Source organism: Myotis daubentonii, chromosome 3 (genome assembly GCF_963259705.1).
Source record: "Myotis daubentonii chromosome 3, mMyoDau2.1, whole genome shotgun sequence".
Lineage (NCBI taxonomy): Eukaryota > Metazoa > Chordata > Mammalia > Chiroptera > Vespertilionidae > Myotis > Myotis daubentonii.
In genome coordinates, this window is record NC_081842.1 from 118167762 (window position 1) to 118188410 (window position 20649).

Here is a 20649-nt window from a genome sequence, read left to right on the forward strand (position 1 = left end):
CAAGGTTGCAAAATCCTAATGTTGACTCTGGCAGGACTTGGGCCAGTCCTCTGTGTATCTGAGGTCCTGCTCCCTATACTAAAGCCCCCAAGTCTCTGAGGCTCAGTTGCAGAAATTGCCTGTCCTTGTCATCCCATTCTGGGCACTCCCAGGGCTTACACCGGGGGAGGGCTTTGGTAGGGTCCCCTCTGTTGTGGCATCCAGAATCCCTTTAGTGTTTCCTTGGGGTCCTCACCTTGACTCTGGCAGGACTTGGGCCAGTCTCTGCATATCTGAGGTCCCGTTCCCTATACCAAAACCCCTGAGTCTCTGAGACCCAGATACAGAGATCACCTGTTGTCATCTGCCCTGGGTGGGATGATTCTGTTCTAGGGTCCAGGGTCCCTTCCTCCTCCCTCATGTTCTTCACCTTGAGCCCTGGCAGGTCCTGGGATCCTCCCTCTGTTGATCCAAGGATGGACTCCTCAGATCAAGGCCTCACTGCCTTGAGTCCTCTGCAGGAAGTCAGTGTAGGTCACATCCGGTACCAAGCCCAGCAATTCCAAAGCCTGCTGGCAGGGGCTGAGATGGATTCTGTAGGGTCCTTTAGCCCTCCCTCTGATCCATACTTAGACAGGGCCTGGGCCTCCTGTCCTCTATGAACCTGAGTCTGCAATCCTCAGACTAAGGGTCAGACTACCCGAGTTCCCTGAGGAGGTAGGGTGGGGGGGGGGTGCAGTTTTCAACTTACAAACAGGAAGCCCAACTTTGGGAATTTAAATTCCTGCCTCATTCACCTTATACTGTTAAACCCCAAATCTAGATACTATACCTACTATAATCACCCCCAAGATTTTAAACAGAGCTAAGATAACCAGCTGAGCAACTCTATTCATTAAAGACAGTCTAAAGGCAATGATTTCAACCTTGAAAACAGAAACCTAGGGAGAGCCACATGGACCGTAGAAAAAGGGGGGTGAGAGGGAAAATTTCTCTGGTAGTAGCCAAGAAGTGAATGGTTTTCAAGGTGCATAAGAGCAATCTGTACTAGGGAAGCAGGATGATTCACATCTCCACAGAGACAGTCACATTACCTTGAAAAGATTTTAGGTAAATCTTATGAAAACTAGGTAATGGTGAAGGATGAGAAAGAACAATGAACCACTGAAATGGGTAGCCTAGGGAAACGTTTAGGAAGCATCATCTCCCTACCATGTGACCCATCAGAATTGAACGTGGGGTCAATAAGTTTGAGAAGGCTTAGGAGTGCTAAAGAAATGCTCCCTTTCTCTTACCAAAGCATCTTGGTCTCCTCACCCCTCCCCATGGAAGTGTCAGGATGGTGCTTTATGATGTCTAAATTTCTCTCCCAGAGCTACCATTAGCTGGAGGAGAGGCTTCCTGATTAATTAAAGCCTAGGGGGTGCGGCCCTTCATTGTCCTAGAGAAAAGCATATGTTCAGGAGGCCTGGGGTAGGGCCCTGGGAAATTTTGACATGGTGAAGATGACCAGGAAACCACAAACTCCTAGCACAGTTATGTAACAACCAACCCCATTCACCAAAAGAAGGTAAAAGAGGAAGACGCCCTGTTAACCCAGGTCCAGTATCCAGGACGAAAGGACCACACCCAAACTTATCCTCCTTTTTAGTGGCATATCCCCAAGGTTCCCTGGTCTTGCCTGGCAGATTCCATCCTCAACCCATACTTTTTCTCATGAAGACTTTTTTTCCTTTCATCCCAGCTATTTCCCCACAAACCAATGTCCTTCTACACTCACTTTGTTGTCCTTTCAGGTACTAAAGACATCCATGGGGGTGAAAAGATGTCTTTAAGGGAATTCAAGGAAAGGAGCCTTTCCAAAAATTCCTACCCATTCAAGAAAACCTACGAAAGCTATAAAACCAACAATATGTGGCCATTATCACAGGTCAAATGAGGAACTGAATAAAAATGATTCAGAAAAAGACCAAGATAATGTAGAAAAATTCACCACCTTGAGTGATAACTTGGGCAGCCCAGTAACTTCAGAGCAAGGCCAAAGACCTTAGAACTATTTATGAAGTCTCCGAAGTCTGGCCCCCAAGAAATGCTGACAGTGTGGAAGCCAAATTTTATACCTACAGGGTACACCAATAGTGATGATTAAAATAAAATTGATAACTGATTCACTTCCAGGGTAAGCATAATTTGCAGACAATTTTTATTAAATTTATTGGCATAACATCTATACTAATAAAAGAGTAATATGCTAATTAGACCAAGAGACCTTCCAGAGACCTTCTGACGTCCTTCCTGACAAAGCCATGGTGGCGGGGCTGAGGCAGAGGTGGTTAGGGGTGATCAGGCTGGCAGGGGAGAACAGTTGGGGGTGATCAGGCCATCAGGGGAGAGCAGTTAGAGGGATCATGCCAAAGAAGAAAGTAAAAAAAAAAAAAAATAGAGGGATCATGCCAGCAGGGGAGGGCAGTTGGGGGCAATCAGGCTGGCAGGGGGGGGGCAGTTGGGGGCAATCAGGCTGGCATGGGGGGTAGTTGGGGACAATCAAGCCGGTAGGCAGAGGTGGTTAGGGGTGATCAGGTCAGCATGCACAGTGGTTAGGGGCAATCAGGCAGACAGGTAGAGTGGTTAGAGGCAATCAGGCAGGCAGGTGAGCGGTTAGGAGCCAGTGGTCCCTGATTGTGAGAGGGATGTCCGACTGCAGGATTGAGCCTAAACCAGCAGTCGGACATCCCCCAAGGGGTCCTGGATTGGAGAGAGTTCAGGCTGGGCTGAGGGACTCCCCCCCCCCCCTTTCACAAATTTCATGCACCAGGCCTCTAGTATATATATATAAAAGCCTAAGCAACCGGTTGACCAGTAGCTATGATGTGCACTGACCACCAGGGGGAAGATGTTTAATGCAGGAGCTGCCCCCTGGTGGTCAGTATGCTCCCACAGCAGGAGCACCACTCAGCCAGAAACCGGGCTCACGGCTGGCAAGCGCAGCTGCAGTGGCGTGAGCCTCTCCCGCCTCCATGGCAGTGCTACTGAGTGGCAGCAGCAGACACCACCTGCTGCTTTGTGCACTGCTACATCCTTGGGGGATGTCGGACTTCCAGTATCTCCTGAGGGGTCACAGATTGTGAGAGGGTGCAGGCCAGGCTGAGGGACCCCACCAGTGCACGAATCCATGCACTGGGCCTCTAGTTTTTAATAATACTGTTTCTACCAGAATTCATTCTTATTTAATTTAAAACAACTGACTTATGAACTCATCTTTGAAAAGTGAATTAACAAATTAATGGTCATTGTTTTATCCTTTTTGTTTTTTGAATTAGCCTAACATGTGCCATGTTTTCAAAAGAGCTTGGTTAGTGTCAAACCAGGATGCTTGAAGAAAAGTGGCAAAAGTGAGGATTATAAATACCTGGGGACCAATTTTGAAAAGTATTCTAGGTCACACTAAGTAATTTGGGTTTGATCTTAGAGGCCATCTGTGGGCACATATTTGGAAGGCCTCAACAACTCTACAAGAATTTCTTGATTATTTTATTTGAATAGTAACTTTAAAATATAATGTAAGCATGCTCTGGATGATCTATGACCAATGTCCTCATTTGTATCTGTATCAACAACCCCTAATGCTGAGCAATACTGCTGTAGTTAGCGAAGGTTAATGAGATGAGAAACAGATAGGGGGACTCTCTCTCTCTCTCTCTCTCTCTCTCTCTCTCTCTCTCTCTCTCTCTCTCTCTCTCCATATATATATATATATATATATATATATATATATATATATATATATATATATATATTCCTAAGTAACCATTACGATTGAATGACCGGAAGGACCAGTCGCTATGACACACACTGACTACCAGGGGCCAGATGCTCAATGTAGAAGCTGCCCCCTGGTTGTCAGTGCGCTCCCACAGCCAACCTCCTGCAGCCGCTCCCCCCTGGCCACCCGGCCCTCATTGACCCCTGCTGCTAAACCATCGTACAGACTTGCTTCTGGGTCGGGGTTGCATACATAGCAGAGCAGCTCCCTCGCTACTATCTATTGAAAGTCAGCCCTAGACACAAGAGTTTGTCTCGCTCCCATCCTCTGTCTTCCTTGGGAGCCCCCCACCCACTACAGTGGCAGTGCAGTAGTGAGGGAATAAGAGGGGGAGGCAGGAAACCGCAAGGTGCTCAGGGCAGTGGTGTCAGCATCCAGCGTTCGTTCCTTCTGCGTCCAGCCTGGCAACCATCGCCACCTCTCCCGATCCCTCTGGGGCCTTTGGGCCTGGGCTGGGTTGGGGAACCAGGGGTGGATGATGGCAGATGCGGCTCCTTTCCGCTGGGGGTCGAGGGCTGGCTCCCTCCTCAGGGCCAGCGGCCAACCTCCTTTGGTCCCTCCTCCCCTTACCCCCCCCCCCCCCACTGCCATGCACAAATTCATGCACTGGGCCTCTAGTAGTAAAGAAGACACCAAGTGAAGGCCAATGTATCAAAGATTTTAACATACAAAATGAAACACAATGTACTAAGTACTAAAAGAAAACAGGGAAGAATGCTCTTACCATCTCAGAGTGACAAAGGGCTAAACATGACATTAAACTCAAAAGTCATATTTGAAAAAAACGACACAATCAATTGCATAAGAAATAACAACTTTTTAAAAAGTAAGTAAAAAGCCAGTATAATTTTTCAGGAATTGACCAGGCTAATGCAATGCCTTCCCCGAGGACACTGAAAACTCATCTTCCTGTGCAACTACTACCTCCATCCTTCTGGGAGAAAAACTGTAAGGTAAGTTTGAAGCAGAAAATAGTCATAGATGAATATTCCTCATAAGAATATTGTGTTAGAACAATGGTCTAGTCATCCCCATGTTGTGCCTACCAGGAGCACCAAGGAATAGATCATGAGACCTGCAATTATCTTCCATGTTCTTTATTTCTCATTGATAAGGATGGGCTTAGTTTACACCTACATGGAGAAGAGGGAGAGGACCAAAATCTATTAGCTTTGGTTCTGAGCATCCTCAGCCCCTCAATAATGCCATAAAGGGGAATAAAGATGAGCACACTACAGCTCAGAGATGTCACACAACTTGTCCAATGATAAACACCTGGAAGATAGAAGTGATGGGCTGCAAATCCAGGTCTTCCTGACTTGACAACCCATGATCTTTTCACTACCCTATGTTGCCTACTCTGTGCCTCCTACAACCACAACGCTCTTCTTAAGCTTGTACTCTGTTGGTCTGCTCCTAGCCTTGAGGAGATGAGTATTTATTTAAGTTATCAGAAGGTTTCATTGGTGGAATCTTAAAAACCAAGGGCTCCACTATCTTCTCACTTTATTTCACTTGTAGCTAAATTGCCTCTTTCAAGCCTCTAAGGGTGCCTACAAGTTCTAAACATTCTGAGACCTGATATAAAACCAAATAATTTTATCAAATTTTTATAAACATAAAAATTATTTTATATATTGAAGTCTATAGGGGTACAAATTGATTTTCATATACATCTTTTTTTTAAATTAAATCTTTATTGTTCAGATTATATTTGTTCCTCTTTTTTTTTTTCCCCCATAACTCCCCTCCTCCCAGTTCCCGCCCCACCCTCCGCCCTCACTCCCCACCCACTGTCCTCATCCATAGGTGCATGATTTTTGTCCAGTCTCTACCCGCATCTCCCACACCCCTTTCCCCCCCCAGAATAGTCAGTCCATTCCCTTTCTATGTCCCTGATTCTATTATAATCAACAGTTCATTCTGTTCATCAGATTATTAATTCACTTGATTCTTAGATTCACTTGTTGATAGATGCATATTTGTTGTTCATAATGTGTATCTTTACCTTTTTCTTCCTCTTCCTCTTCTTAAAGGATACCTTTCAGCATTTCATATAATCCTGGTTTGGTGGTGATGAACTCCTTTAGCTTTTCCTTATCTGTGAAGCTCTTTCTCTGACCTTCAATTCTGAATGATAGCTTTGCTGGATAAAGTAATCTTGGTTGTAGGTTCTTGGTATTCATCACTTTGAATATTTCTTGCCACTCCCTTCTGGCCTGCAAAGTTTCTGTGGAGAAATCAGCTGACAGTCGTATGGGTATTCCCTTGTAGGTAACTGAGTTTCTTTCTCTTGCTGTTTTTAAGATTCTCTCTTTATCTTTTGCTCTTGGCATTTTAATTATGATGTGTCTTGGTGTGGTCCTCTTTGGATTCCTTTTGTTTGGGGTTCTCCGCGCTTGTTGGACCTGTAAGTCCATTTCTTTCACCAGGTGGGGGAAGTTTTCTGTCATTATTTCTTCAAATAGGTTTTCAATATCTTGCTCTCTCTCATCTTCTGGCACCCCTATAATTCTAATGTTGGTACGCTTGAAGCTGTCCCAGAGGCTCCTTACACTATCCTCGCATTTTTGGATTCTTTTTTCATTTTGCTTTTCCGGTTGGATGTTTTTTGCTTCCTCGCATTTCAAATCATTGACTTGATTCTTGCGCTCCTCTGGTCTGCTGTCGGGCATCTGTATAATATTCGTTATTTCAGTCCGTGTATGCTTAATTTCTAGTTGGTTCCCCAATATAAGATCGAGGGTCTTATTAGTTTTCGTGTAGATCTCATTAAGTTTATCGACAGCTTCTAAACAGTTCTTGAGGGACCTTAAAAGTGTGGTTCTGAACTCTATATCTTCCATTGACAATTTTGTCCTGTTTCTTTGTCTCCGCATTTTGTTATGCTTCCTTGGTGCACCCCCTAGTGGTCTTTGTTCAAAGTCTTATAGTTAAATCTTGATTGTTGTAGCTAATTCCAGGGAGGGTTTGACCTCCAGGCCAAGTGGCTATGAGAATCAGCTGTGTCAGCAGTGAGAGAACTTCTGTCCTCTAGGGAGGTGCTAAACTAGCCTTTGCCTGAGGCTATCCGGCAAATGCCTCTGTGCAGGGCTTGGGCGGGGCGGGTCCCACAGGATCAACAGGGTGGGCCGGAGAGAGCAGTTATGGCGGCTCTCAGTCCTGTCCCCAGGGGCTCTGCCTCTCTGAGTCCCAGCACCCGCTGCAAAGCTGGGAGAGAAAGCTGCACTCGCTCTGACCGAAGCCAGACAGTCCCGCTTCTCCCGTTTGAGTCTGGGTCCCTAAAGACTCGCCCAGATCTGGTGCTCAGAGTCTGCGACTCCCTCCCGATTGAAAACAACAACCGCGCCCTCCGCCGCCAGCCCGCTCCGCGCACTCCGCACCTCAGAATTTGACTTCACCACTGCGCCTCCTCTGAGTGTCCGTGTGCGTTTCTCTTTCCTCCTAGTTGTAGGACTTCCACTCAGCCAGCGTTCCTGTGGTTCTGGGTGATGTCCGTTCCGTGTTTTAGTTTCACTTTTGAAGTAGTTGTTCAAAGCAGCAAACTCCGGCGTTAACCTATGCCGCCATCTTGGTTCTCCTCATATACATCTTTTTATTTTTCAATTACAGTTTACATACAATATTATATTAGTTCCAGGTGTGTAACATAGTAATTAGACATTTATGTAACTTACAAAGTCATCACTCAAATAAGTCTAGTACCCATCTAACACCACATAATTGTTACAATATTATTGATTATAATCCCTATGCTGTACTTTATATCCCCATGACTGTTGTTTTTTGCTCTTGTTGTTTTAAAGCAGGCTAAGGACATGATCTATTTTAGGTTTCTCAGAGATTTGGCTAGCAGCTGACAGAGCAGACAGCAGTGGGACAAGGGGAGGAATGGATAGAATTTCCATATATTTTGAAAGTAGTTCTGAAAGAAGTTGCTGTCAGACAGGCTATAGCAGTGGTCGGCAAACTCATTAGTCAACAGAGCCAAATATCAACAGTACTTCTTCAAAATAGACTCGCCCAGGCCGAAAACTGACTTCTGCACATGGGCCACGAAGTTTCAATCGCACTGTATGCACGCCTACACATGGTATTTTGTGGAAGAGCCACATTCAAGGGGCCAAAGAGCCACATGTGGCTCGCGAGCCGCAGTTTGCCGGCTATGGGGTTGAGAGTCTGAAAGGAGTCTGGGATGAATTGAAGGATTTGGGCTGAGGCGCTGAATGGATCGGGGTGAACTGAAGTGGGAATAGCACAGAAAAGCAGGGCTTCTGTCCTGGTTGCTCAGGGGAGACCTGGGCCTCAGCCATGCCTGGGGATGAGAAGATTGACTCATGGGAAATACACTGTAATCAAGGTCAGTATGATTTTTGTGGCGAAGGATATTAGAGAAAGACTTTTGAGATGTTTATTTTGCTTTCTTCCCACTGCTCATCCTGTTATCTGGATCCCGCACCCACTTCTGCTGATGGGGAAAGCCCTGTGCCCCTTCACCTCCATTCCCAGAGCTGCAGCCCACCGCCATCTTGCCTGTCTTCTCTATAACAGTGGACAATGTACTTACCAGAAAAAAAAAAAGCCCATGACTGTTTTTATAACTGGCAATTTGTCATATATCATGAGTTGGTCCCTAAAATCTCATTACAACTCTTTCAGAGCCCCAAGAAACCATTTGCTGACTTGTAGTCTAAAGAACTGCTTACCTACAGAGAATCTGCAGACGTGCTCTTGGCACTTAGCCAAAGGAGTCCTTGGCCTTCCCTCTCCATGGAATAGTTCTGTGCCTTTTAACAGTCTTGTCAAGAGCCACAGCTTATACCATCCCTGGGTGTATCCAGAGCCTAATCACTCTACCTTGCATATCTTTCTGTGTAGATCTGGGTCCGGGGGGGGGGAAATGACTAAAGACCAATGTCAATATATTGGTAGTATAGACAGAACCAGAGCTGAGTTGGGGGTAACAGTAAAACACCATAAGAACTGGGTAAGGTGTTCTGAGGACAGAAAGATGAGCGTACTTAACTCCTTGACAAGGCGGTTGGCAAGGGTTACAGAGGAGAGGATCATGAGAAGTAAATAGGAAATTGCCAAGTGATGAGAGATGGGAGAGCATTCCAATTTACCAGATGGGTAGGAGCCATGACTCTTGTACTTAAAAAGTACATCTAAGGCGAGAAATGAAGCCTGAAAGGTTGGAGTCATAAGTGAAGGACCTTGTTGCCATGCTAAATGTTTGGACCATATAGGCTACTTGGGTCACATAGAAGAATTTGAACAAGAAAATGAATGATTCCATTTACATTTTAGAAAGATCCCATATGGACATGGCAATGTGGAGGGGCAAAAAGAACTGGGTTCCCTAGCCAGTTTGGCTCTGTGGATAGAGCATCGGACTGTGGACCAAAGGGTCCTAGGTTGAGTTCCGGTCAAGGGCACGTACCTAGCTGTAGGCTCCTACCCAGCCCTGGCCTTGGTTGGGGTGCATGCAGGAGGCAACGAATCAATGTGTTTCTCTCAAATCGATATTTCTCTCTGTCTCACCCTCTTTCTTTCACTCTCTCTAAAAATCAATGAAAAAGTATCCTCTGGTGGGAAGGAAGGGAGGGAGGGAGGGAGGGAGGGAGGGAGAGAGAGAGAGAGAGAGAGAGAGAGAGAGAGAGAGAGAGAGAGAGAGAAAGAAAGAAAGAAAGAAAGAAAGAAAGAAAGAAAGAAAGAAAGAAAGAAAGAAAGAAAGAAAGAAAGAAAGAGGGAGGGAGGGAGGGAGGGAGGGAGGGAGGGAGGGAGGGAGGGAGGGAGAGAGAGAGAGAGAGAGAGGAAAGAAGGAAGGAAGGAAGGAAGGAAGGAAGGAAGGAAGGAAGGAAGGAAGGAAGGAAGGAAGGAAGGAAGAACTGGGGCAAGACTGTATGGAAAAAAGGACACATATGTAATACCCTTTGTAATACTTTAAGCAATAATAAAAAAAAAAGACTGAATGGATATCAATGAGGAGATGGTGGCAATAGTCCAGAAAAGGAATTAGGAAGACTTGAATTAGGATGAAGAGATTAAAGGGAGTCAAATACATAGTGACAGAGACTAGACTTTGAGTGATGAGCACACAATGAAGTATACAGATGATGTATTATAGAACTGTATACCTGAAATTTATATAATGTTATTAATCAATGTTACCCAATAAATTTAATTTTAAAAATAAATTTTAAAAATTAAATATGGGCAGTAAGGAGATGAATTCCAAATGTAAAGAAAAGACAGAATCTACATACTTGGTCAAGGATTGGCTTGGAAGAGTTTAAAAAAGAAGCATCTAGTATGATTTTGTGATTTTAATTGTTTGGTAGTGGTACCGTTAATGAAAAAAAGTGAACGAAGGAGGAAGAGTAAGTTTATCTGAGTATGAATTTAATTTTGAGCCCATTAAATCTGAAATGCCTGAAAGACATTCAGGTATAGATATAAAAGCATGTAGCTTAGGAGAGTGGTATGTGTGGGAACAAATCTGTCATAAATATATGAAGTTTAGAGCAACAGAAGAAGGTGCAAAAAAAGTGAACAAAATAAGACTAAATGCAGGCTTCAAACAGAGCTCTAAAAAAAAACCCAACATTTAAATTAAAGGTTTTTAAGTTTTAGTGATCACAGACCCTGCTGAGCATCTGAAATAAGTCATGTCTTCACTTCTATCAAAGTACACACCTATACAACATTTTGCTTGCGACTTAAAGGAGAGGCACAGTCCTCTTGATGTCCATCAGTGTAAGACCTCCTGGTTTAAGGGAGGAATGGCAGAATAGCACACATTGAAAACAATGGCCACAAAGATCAGAGAACTGAAAAGGAGTGTACTGCGGAAGGAGTGAGCAAAAGGAAGTTAGAGAGCTGGCTGAGAGACAGATCACACAGGCCTTATACTTAATACTAAGAGCAATGAACAGATATTGAAATTTTACACAAGGGAGCCACTTGATCAGATTTGCATATTTACAAGTTTATAGTGGCTGATGGGATGATGAGTGGAAGAGAACAAAAATGTATTTGTGGCCTTTAGAACTTGGTCTGTGGACACAGACAGGTACTATGCACGTTAAATGCTCAATTTCTAAATCTTTTTTTTTAATTTACATTTTAATTCTTCTGACCACTTTAGATAATTTATGTGGCAAGGAATGTCAAAGACAACATGGTGTCCTACTACTATTTTCAAAAGATGAACAAAGGACTCCCAGACCCAGGAAGCTGGGATGAGTACTTTGAAACATTCCTGTCAGGCAAAGGTAAGCCAAATGGAAGGAACCAGTCTTACTCATGTCTGCAGAGGATAAAGTTTCCTCATAAAATTCTTCTTTCTATAAAATTCTCTCCATAAAATTCACTCACAGAAGAAACTCTGATTACAGGGAGTGGAAGACAAGAGGCAACATTCCTGAGAGATGTGGCATAGCTCTGGCTACTTGTCATTGTATGTGTATCTGTGTCCAATGACAATATGTTCACTGAATAAAGCCAAAACTGTACTGTAGGGAAAGCAGCTATAATAAAAGTTGGTTCCAACTCTAAACCTATACTAAATGGTTTACATGAATTTGCTTGTTTAATCTTTACAGTAATAATATCCATAATTCACAGGCGGTGAAATTGAGACTGAGTTTACAGAACTGATGATTACCCTGTTAGCAAGAGTAGGGACTAGAATTTGAACATAGGCAGGACTAATTAAGCTCAAATCCTGTGTATTTGGCTGCCATGTTAAAGTCTTCCCAATTACCTACATGTTCAACTGGAGAGAAAGGTTTTGTGCATGATCAAGTTTTCTAACCGTGACCATCATGAGTTTGTAACATGGTGGCCCATGGTGCTTCGAAATAACAAACTACATGTGCAGAAATGTATGGCCTTGCAATCATGCTTCCAGTGTCAAAACTAAGTTACCAGAAGATTCTTGATGTTTTCCTAAATCTCAAATACTACTAGACCTTTTAATACATCAGTCCTTCTCCTGAAGAACATTAAAAAGTGATTAAGTTGCCCTAGCTGGTTTGGCTCAGTGGATAGAGCAGTCAGCTGGCTGACTGAAGGGTCCCAGGTTCGATTCTACTCAAGGGCACATGCTCAGGTTGCAGGCTCAATGCTCTGTAGGGGGTGTGCAGGAGGCAACCAATCAATGATTCTGTCTCATCATTGATGTTTCTATCTCTCTCTTTCTTTCCCTTCCTCTCTGAAATCAATAAAATATATATATATATATATATTTTAAAAAGTGATTAAATTATTGAAACTGGGTAATGGGTTCATGGACAGTCATTATACTATTGCCTCTACTCTTGCATATATCTAAATACTTCATAGGAACAAGATTTTTCAAACATTAAAAAATGTAATTTAAGCAAACCTTTTCAAGTTTATACCTTTTGGGAGGTATAATATAATATAAGAGCAGATTGTTTTGTACTTTGCAGCTTGAATTGGCAGCTTTGCATGATTAAAACCTAAGCACTACATTACTTGGTTATTTAAGCTCAAAATTTATGTCTGAAATCCTTTTGCTAATTATTTATATTGATCTATGAAGAAATAATTGCCCTCTACAGTTCTCCTATAGTTGAGTCCTATACCTCTGAAATAATTATGAATAAATCTGATAAAATATTCTTTTCCATGCCCGGCCAGTGTGGTTCACAGGTTGAGTGTGACCTACGAATTAGATTCAGATTCTGGGTCAGGGCACATGCCTGGATTGTGGGGCATGTAGGAAGCAGCCAATAATGATTCTCTCTCATCATTGACATTTCTACCTTTCTCCCTCTCCCTTTCTCTTTGAAATCAATAACAATATTTTTAAAGTATTCTTTTCCACTGGTCTACAGTAAAGTGTGAAAATATGCCTTTAATTGCCATTTGATTTCTATAATCCTAAATGACAAAAGCTATCATTGCTAATTTGCTCCTTATAAGATACATTTTGAGAATGATCCATTTATACCCTGAGGTATTTTCACTGATTTAATGTCTTCAGCAAATTCACAGTGGATGTTCTAACAGTGATGTCAGATGCTTTTGACAAAGAATGAGCCACAAAGAAGTGACCTAGTTGAAGAATTTGAGAACATGGGACTGGGGTGATGTATAGATCGATCTTTCTAAATTAGAGCTGAGTGTAGTTCCAACTCCTTGTTCTATGTGAGGTTAAATTGTACACCATGCTGAAATCTTGGAAATCAAAACCTTGGAGGGTTCTCCTCTACAGAAAGGGGGGGGAGGGAGGGAGGGAGGGAGGGAGGGAGGGAGAGAGAGAGAGAGAGAGAGAGAGAGAGAGAGAGAGAGACCTGATAAAGCAGATTTGGGGTTATCCCAATCATCTCCTAGTTTCAAATGTCATCCATCTGCTGATGATCCACAGATTTGCACTTCTATTCTTGGCCTCCACCCTGTGTTGGGTACATAGACCCAGCTGCCTCACTGACTTCTCCATTTGGATGACTATGAGGCATCTCAGACTTCACATGTCCAAATCCAAACGTTTGTCTTTCCTTCTGGAGGCTTCCACATCTTAGTTAATTGTGACTGTGCTTTAAGTTTCTTATGCCTAAAATCTTGAACTTATCTTGAGCCTCTTTCTTTCTTACTCACCCCACCCAATCCAACAGCAAATCTGTTAACCCTACCTTCAAACTATATCTAGAATCTTACCTATCCTGAGCACTTCTCCAACCACTTTGGTCAAATCTACCATCACACCTTCCCTGGAAAAATGAATAGCCCCTGTCCCATCTCTCAGCTTCTGATCTTGCCAACCTACAATCTATTTTACACACAGAAACAAAGGGGATTCTATTAAAAGGGAAGTCAGACCACCTCATTCTTCTGCTCACAGCCCACCAACGCCATTCCATTTCACTCAGAGTGAAAGCCTAAGCCTGAGCTGTGACCCATAAGGCCCATAGGGTTGAGCCTCCTTTCCACTCACATTTTTTCTCCTGTTCCTTTGCTCCTCTCATAGTCTGTCCTAGTCCCATTGGCTGCCTTGCTATACCTCAAACACAAGGCAGTTTCTGCCCCAGCACTTCACCTTGCTGTTCCGCTCCCCAGGAATGCACTTTCCTTCTTCAGGTTTTTATGCAATCTTGCCTTCTCAAAGAATCCTTCTCTGGCAAGACTATGAATATTTAAACCTTCTACATAAATGCAACATTTCCCCTCTCCTTCTCTGATTTCTTTTTTCTCCTAAACATGCATTATGATCTCATATGCTACGTATTTCACATTCATCTCATTTGTCTCCCCTACAAGATGCACTTCCAGAATAGGGCTTTCCACCTGTCTTGTCCACTGCTCTATCCCCAATACCTAGGATGGTGCTGAGCACATAGTAGGCTCTGCAGAATAAATTAATACATCTTAATATTATCTTATGACATAGGTATTATTATTTATTCTCTTTCAGAGATGAGAATTAAAATAACTGAGGCTAAGAGAGGTTAAGTAACTGGCCCAGGGTCATACAGCTATGTCAGGACTGAGATTCAAACCCAGTAGGCTCTAGAGCCTGAGTGTAATCTTGCCAGCTTCCAAAAGGAAGAAAAGTAATACAGAATATAAATATAGGATGTATAAAAAGTAAGTTCTTCTGCTCTTGTGTTGACCAAGCACACCTTCCATTTGTATTCTGAGGAAACAACTCATTTTCTCTTCTGTCTTTTCCTACTCTCACTTATGTGTTTTCCTTCCAGTGGTATGGGGTTCCTGGTTTGATCATGTGAAAGGCTGGTGGAAGAAGAAAGAGAGTCACCCCATTCTCTATCTCTTCTATGAAGAAATGATGAAAGTAAGAAATATACTTGAATTTTGACTTCACAGAATTTTTTTCCTGAGTTACAGATCCATGACAACAATGAAGGAAAGTAACATATAAAAGTTTATCTATGCAAAATATTTTGCATGCCACCTTCAACTTCTTCAACCACCTTGCCATGTGACATACAAAACGGCAAACATGGTACCAGTATAGTAGCTACCTTACTCCACAGCCTGTTTCTTCCTGCTAGCCTCCCTGTACTCTAGGGCCAATTCCCACCTCATTCAGAAGCATGGAAGAGGTCTTCTGTTTGAGCCACAAGATTTTTCCCTCTTTAGCTCTCAAGGTTCCTCCTTCCAGGATCTCTACCTCCCCCCATCATTTGTTCTTACTTTCAAGAAAAAGAATTAGGACTCTTAACAGGAAAGAAGTACTGAGGAAGACTAGAGTTGTTTTAATTTGTTCACTTTTTAAAAAAGTATATTAAAGTTTTGTCACTCTAGCCTGTTTGGCTCAGTGGATAGAGCATCGGACTGCAGTCCAAAGGGTCCTCGGTTTGATTCTGGTCAAGGGCACATATTTCAGTTGCAGGCTCCCCCCTGGCCCAGGCCCTGGTCAGGGTGTATGCAGGATGCAACCAATTGGTGTGTGTCTCTCACATTGATATTTCTCTCTGTCTTTCCCTCTCTCTAAAAATCAATGGAAAAATATTCTCATGTGAGGATTAAAAATAATAATAATAAATATTTAAAATAAGTTTTGTCATTTTATTTTATTTTTTTTAAATTAAATCTTTATTGTTCAGATTATTACAGTTGTTAAGTTTTGTCATTTTAAATAAGATCCCCATTAGCAACATGTATAATCTCTGGTTCAAAGTCTGTCATAAATTTATATGTAAAATAAATGCCTGGCAAATGTAGCCCTGACTGGTCCATGGTTCTCCAAGCCTTGGTTTATGACATGGATTCCTTCATTAATCATGGCCTCTCTTTTCTTCTTCTACTCTGGGTAGAAATAATGTATTGCTTCTTTCCTTCCAAATGTTTGGCTGGGGCCATACTTTCTCTCTGCAGCTTTCCTAAGTATCAGCATTGCCCTCTGCTTCCCTCAGCATAGCCCTCTGTATATTTGAAAGAGCCACAGTGAATGGGGGCCAGACCCCTCTTCTTCACTTTTTGATGAGGCGGAAACCCATTGCAGAGTGTAAGGTGCTCTCAAAAGGTCCATCATTAAACAGGTATACCCAACATGTCCAGAGTCAGGAATAAGCAATGATCCAGAGTCATCAGACATCAAAGCCAGAGAAACATGGGCTCTGTATGTGTGTTTCTCCAATCACAAGGAGGGGACATATCTTGTTTATTTTGAATGACTGTTACCTGTTCTCTCAAATAGCTTCTTATCTGTTACCTGTAAAAGTGAAGGAAAATAATAACCTTCCCAAATAAAACAATTTTCAGCCTATTCTCTTAGCATCAGCTATAGCACAGTATGAAACACAATTGGTTTTAATACAATTGCACTTTATATGTACAAGCTTATTGATTTTACATTCATAAATTTAAATGTGAAATTACTTTTGTTCGAATTACTTTTAAAGATAAACTAATAGATCTTTAAATGGTTTAACCATTATTCCAATGCTTAATTCTTTAAGATTTGTTCGTTGTTACATTTTTTTCCTAAGATATAAAAAACATCTACTACATTTCTTCTATTCTCCCCCATAGGACCCAAAACGTGAAATTAGAAAAGTTATGGATTTCCTGGGGAAGAACCTAAAAGAAGAGATTTTAGACAAAATTGTCTATAACACTTCATTTGATGTAATGAAAAGGAACCCCATGACCAACTACATAAACGATGTTAAAATGAATCATCGTCTTTCTCCATTCATGAGAAAAGGTGATGTATAAATGCACTTTGTATTTCCTCTGATAAAAAGAAAAACATTATCAATTTATAAAATGGTTTCCTAACATTCAATCTCAGTGAATCACTATGTACAGTGTTTTCTGAAGTGAGTTCTTCAAAGCCTTATTAAGGGACCTAGGCCATGTTGCATGTTTCACAGAGAAATATGGGAAACTACAAACTTAAACATACACTGCCCCCTTTAAAGCACATGAACATATTACATTTTCTGAGAAGAAATTTGTTTAATTTTGTTAACTCAGAGCTTCAAAAATGTATTTGACCCAAAACTATTTCTCAAGTAAAGTCTTTAATCTCTGGGAAGCTAGTATTTCTCTCAAACTAGTATTCTGGCTTCTTGAGATGTCAAATTAGGTCACCTATTTGATATATTTTTGTTTCCCAATGTAGGCATTTATCACACTGTGCACTTTCTTCTTAGAAGTGTTTTTTTGCAGCATCCTGTAGTTTTTGGTATGTTGTGTTTCCACTTTCATTTGTTTAAAGATATTTTTATGTCCTTTTGATTTCTTCTTTGACCCATCAGTTGTGCAGAAGTATGCTTTAAATTTCAAATATTTGTGAAATACCCATAAATTATTGTTTTCTAGTTTCATACAATTGTGGTTGGAAAAAATACTTGATATGATTTCTATCTTCTTTTTTAAAAAAATTTTTGACAATAAGCTACCTTCATCCTAATACTACTATTCATGTAAACCGGATGGAACTGGGACCTCCCCGCCCTTCAGAGATTGAGGGGAACATGGTGCCAGCACCTATTTATTTTAGGGACTATGAGAGTTCAGATCCCGCTTCAAGATTTCTGAGAATTCCTCGAGGTTAGTTTCCTTCGGATGTCCTGCTTTTCTGCCCAGGCTAATATGGACATCAGATGCATAAGATCTCTTCACTAGTTTCCACTGGAATTCTATGTCTGCCAAGAACTTTGTGACGTTAATATTTTCACCAAAGATTCGTGGGGTTGCAGGATAATAGACAGCACAGCCAGCTTTCTATCATCCCAGCAGCTGTACCTCCACCCTCTGCCTCTCTAGTGCATTCAATACATACCTCCCTTTACTCTGGACTGGGCAGTCCTTCACACTTAGGTCCCCGCTTCCAAGCAGCCTAATCATGGCATTTTCCCAGCAAAGGTGGGTCACATTCCTGGGTTAACGGAGCTCTGTCTGGCTGTCATCCCACTGATCAGAAAGGTTGTTGTGGTGCTGAGAGTCTCCTGTTTTCTATCTCTTCATGTGGTCCATTTGGGAAATGTGAGCTTCAAAGCCAAGCTGAGGAGTTTCTACTCAAAGGATGTGAGGAATGACATCATCCAAGCTCTGCTTTAAGAAGATTAATCTGGCAGGGAGGTATAAAATCAGTTGGAACCAGGATCAGCATTAAGCATATCAGTTACAGGTCTAATGCAGTAATATTCTTCAGGTTTTCTTCTTCGCTCAAGACTGGTTGTGAAGCAGCAAAAGGAGTAAAACTGGTGTCCAGAAATGAACCTGGTGAATACCATGCCAGGTCCATCTGAGTGCAGCTGAAAAGGCAGGTTAGGGAGAAGTTGGGGGATCAGGTGTGGGCGAGATCAGAGAGAGCCCCAGAGGCAGGTTTGGCTAGTGGGGGCCCAGGGCAGCAGTCTTCATGGGATATAAATAGCCGGCTCCCTCTGTCTTCTTAAATGTGCTAAGACTTGTTTTGTGACCTAACATATGATCTAGAGCAGGGGTCCTCAAACTACGGCCCACGGTCCACATGCAAATACAAATACTGTATTTGTTCCCGTTTTGTTTTTTTACTTCAAAATGAGATCTGTGCAGTGTGCATAGGAATTTGTTCATACTTTTTTTTAAAAACTATAGTCCGGCCCTCCAATGGTCTGAGGGACAGTGAACTGGCCCCTGTTTAAAAAGTTTGAGGACCCCTGCTGTAGAGTGTTCTGTTTGGCTGCTTCTGGATGGAATGATTATATATATATATATTCCATTTGATATAAAGTTCATTGTTTTCTTATCTATTTCCTGCTTGTATAAACTATCCATTGTTAAAAGTGAGGTATTACTGTCTGTCTCCCTTCGGATCAGTTAGTATGTACCTTATATATTTAAATGCTCTGATGATGTTGGGTGAATATCTATACTAATAAAAGGCCAGGCATCACAACCAGAATGACCAGAGACCAGACCACCATGGCCCCTTGCCAGGTTGGCCCCGCCCCCAAGCAAGAGGTTAGGGGCAATCAGGCAGGCAGGCAGAGTGATTAGGGGTGATCAGGTAGGCAGGCCAGTGGTTAGGGGAAATCAGGTAGGCAGACGGCCCCTTGCAGGGCTGCCCCCCCCACCTCCCCAGCAAAGAAAGAGGGAAGCCCAGGCCAGCCAAGCCAGCGCACCCCAGCCTGTTGCCTGCAGAGGGAGGCCATCAGTGGCAGGGAAGGGGGGGACAGCACTGCACAGATGGCAAGCAGTGGCAGCGGTGGTGGTGGGGCCAGGTGCCTGCAGCTGGGGGAAGGAAAGCCCTGCTAGGCCCTGATATCAGGCCAGGCCTAGGGATCCTACCCAAGGGGCCCTGAATTATGAGATGGTGCAGGCTGGACTGAGGGACCCTCCCCACCCCCCCACCCCCGAGTGCATGAATTTTTGTGCACTGGGCCTCTAGTCTATCTATACTAATAAAAGGGTAATATGCCAACCAGGCTGGCAGGGGAGGGCCGTTGGGGGTGAGATCAGGCCAGCAGGGGAGGGCATCTTCCAGACATCCGACTTCCTTGTGGACAAAGGCATGTGGTGGGGGCCAAGGCAGAGGCAGTTAGGGGTGATCAGGCCAGCATGGGAGGGCAGTTGCGGGGGAGATCAGACTGGCAGGGGAGGGAAATTGGGGGCAAGATCAGGCCGGCAGGGGAGAGCAGTTAGGGAGGATCAGGCAGGCAGAGGCTGTTCGGGGCGATCAGGCAGGCAGGCAGATGAGCGGTTAGGAGCCAGTGGTCCCAGATTGCAAGAGGGATGTCTGATTGCAAAGGATCCCCGATTGGAGAGGGTGAGGACTGGGCTGAGAGAACCTCCTTCCCCCGTGCATGAATTTCATGCACTGGGACACTAGTCCTATCTAATAAAAGAGAAACATGGTAATTGGTGTACGACTGCTACCCTCCCCATTGGCTAATCAGCGAGATATACAAATTAACTGCCAGCCAAGGTGGCGGCTGGCAGCCAGGCAGCTTGAAACTAACATGAGGCTTGCTTGCTTCAGTGACAGAGGACTGCAACATTCCCTGCCTGCCTTGCCGGCCTCTGAGTCTGCAGTTTCAAACATTGTAACAAATATAGACGCTAAACAAAACCCCAGAAACCAGCTTTCAGCCTGCTGGGATCTCAGAGCTGGAGTTGATACGAACCATATACATGCTTTCAGGAGCGGAGGCCTAAGAGCTGGAGCCTCAGAGCTAAAGCTGGCCCAGAATAAAAAAAAGAAAAAAAGGAGCAGTTGGGAGCTTCAGTCCCAGCCTGAAAACAGCCCTCAATTCCTCACCCAGACTGGCCAGGCACCCCAGTGGGGACCCCCACCCTGATCCAGGACACCCTTCAGGGCAAACCAGCCAGCCCCCACCTGTGCACCAGGCCTCTATTCTATATAGTAAAAGGGTAATATGCCTCCCAGCACCGGGATCAGCGGAGCCGCGAGGCCTCCCGGCACCGCGAGGCCTCCCGGCACCGGGATCAGTGTGACAGGGGGCAGCGCCCAAATCCCCTGATCGCCCTGCAGCTCTGTGTGTGACAGGGTGCGGCACCCCAACACCCCCTCCCCCCACGGGCCCTGCTCTGTGTGTGACAGGGGGCGGGGCCACAACCTCCCTATCAGCCCTGCTCTGTGGGTGATAGAGGGTGGCGCGCCAACCCCCCCCCCACACACACGGGCCCTGCTCTGTGTGTGATGGGGTAGAGCCATAACCTCCCCATCGGCCCTGCCCTGAGTGTGACAGTGGCGGCGCCCCAACCCCCTGATCGGCCCTACTCTGTGAGTGACAGGGGGGAGCTCCCCAACCCCCTGATGGGCCCTGCTCTGTGCGTGACGGGGCGGGGGGGGGGAGGAGCTCCCCAACCCCCTGATTGACCCTGCTCTGTGCGTGACA

General features: G+C 43.9%; 1 protein-coding gene across 2 annotated transcripts in view; it reads left to right on the top strand.

The window, feature by feature from the left end:
* The window catches only part of LOC132230613 (sulfotransferase 1C4-like), a 38563-nt gene that overhangs the window by 11417 nt on the left and 6497 nt on the right, over window positions 1-20649 (top strand). For both annotated transcript variants that reach the window (XM_059688332.1, XM_059688331.1), the window contains exons 3-6: window positions 4658-4755; window positions 10953-11079; window positions 14533-14627; window positions 16331-16505. In XM_059688332.1, the coding sequence (XP_059544315.1) occupies window positions 4658-4755; window positions 10953-11079; window positions 14533-14627; window positions 16331-16505 (495 nt within the window). The remainder of the gene's footprint in view (window positions 1-4657; window positions 4756-10952; window positions 11080-14532; window positions 14628-16330; window positions 16506-20649) is intronic.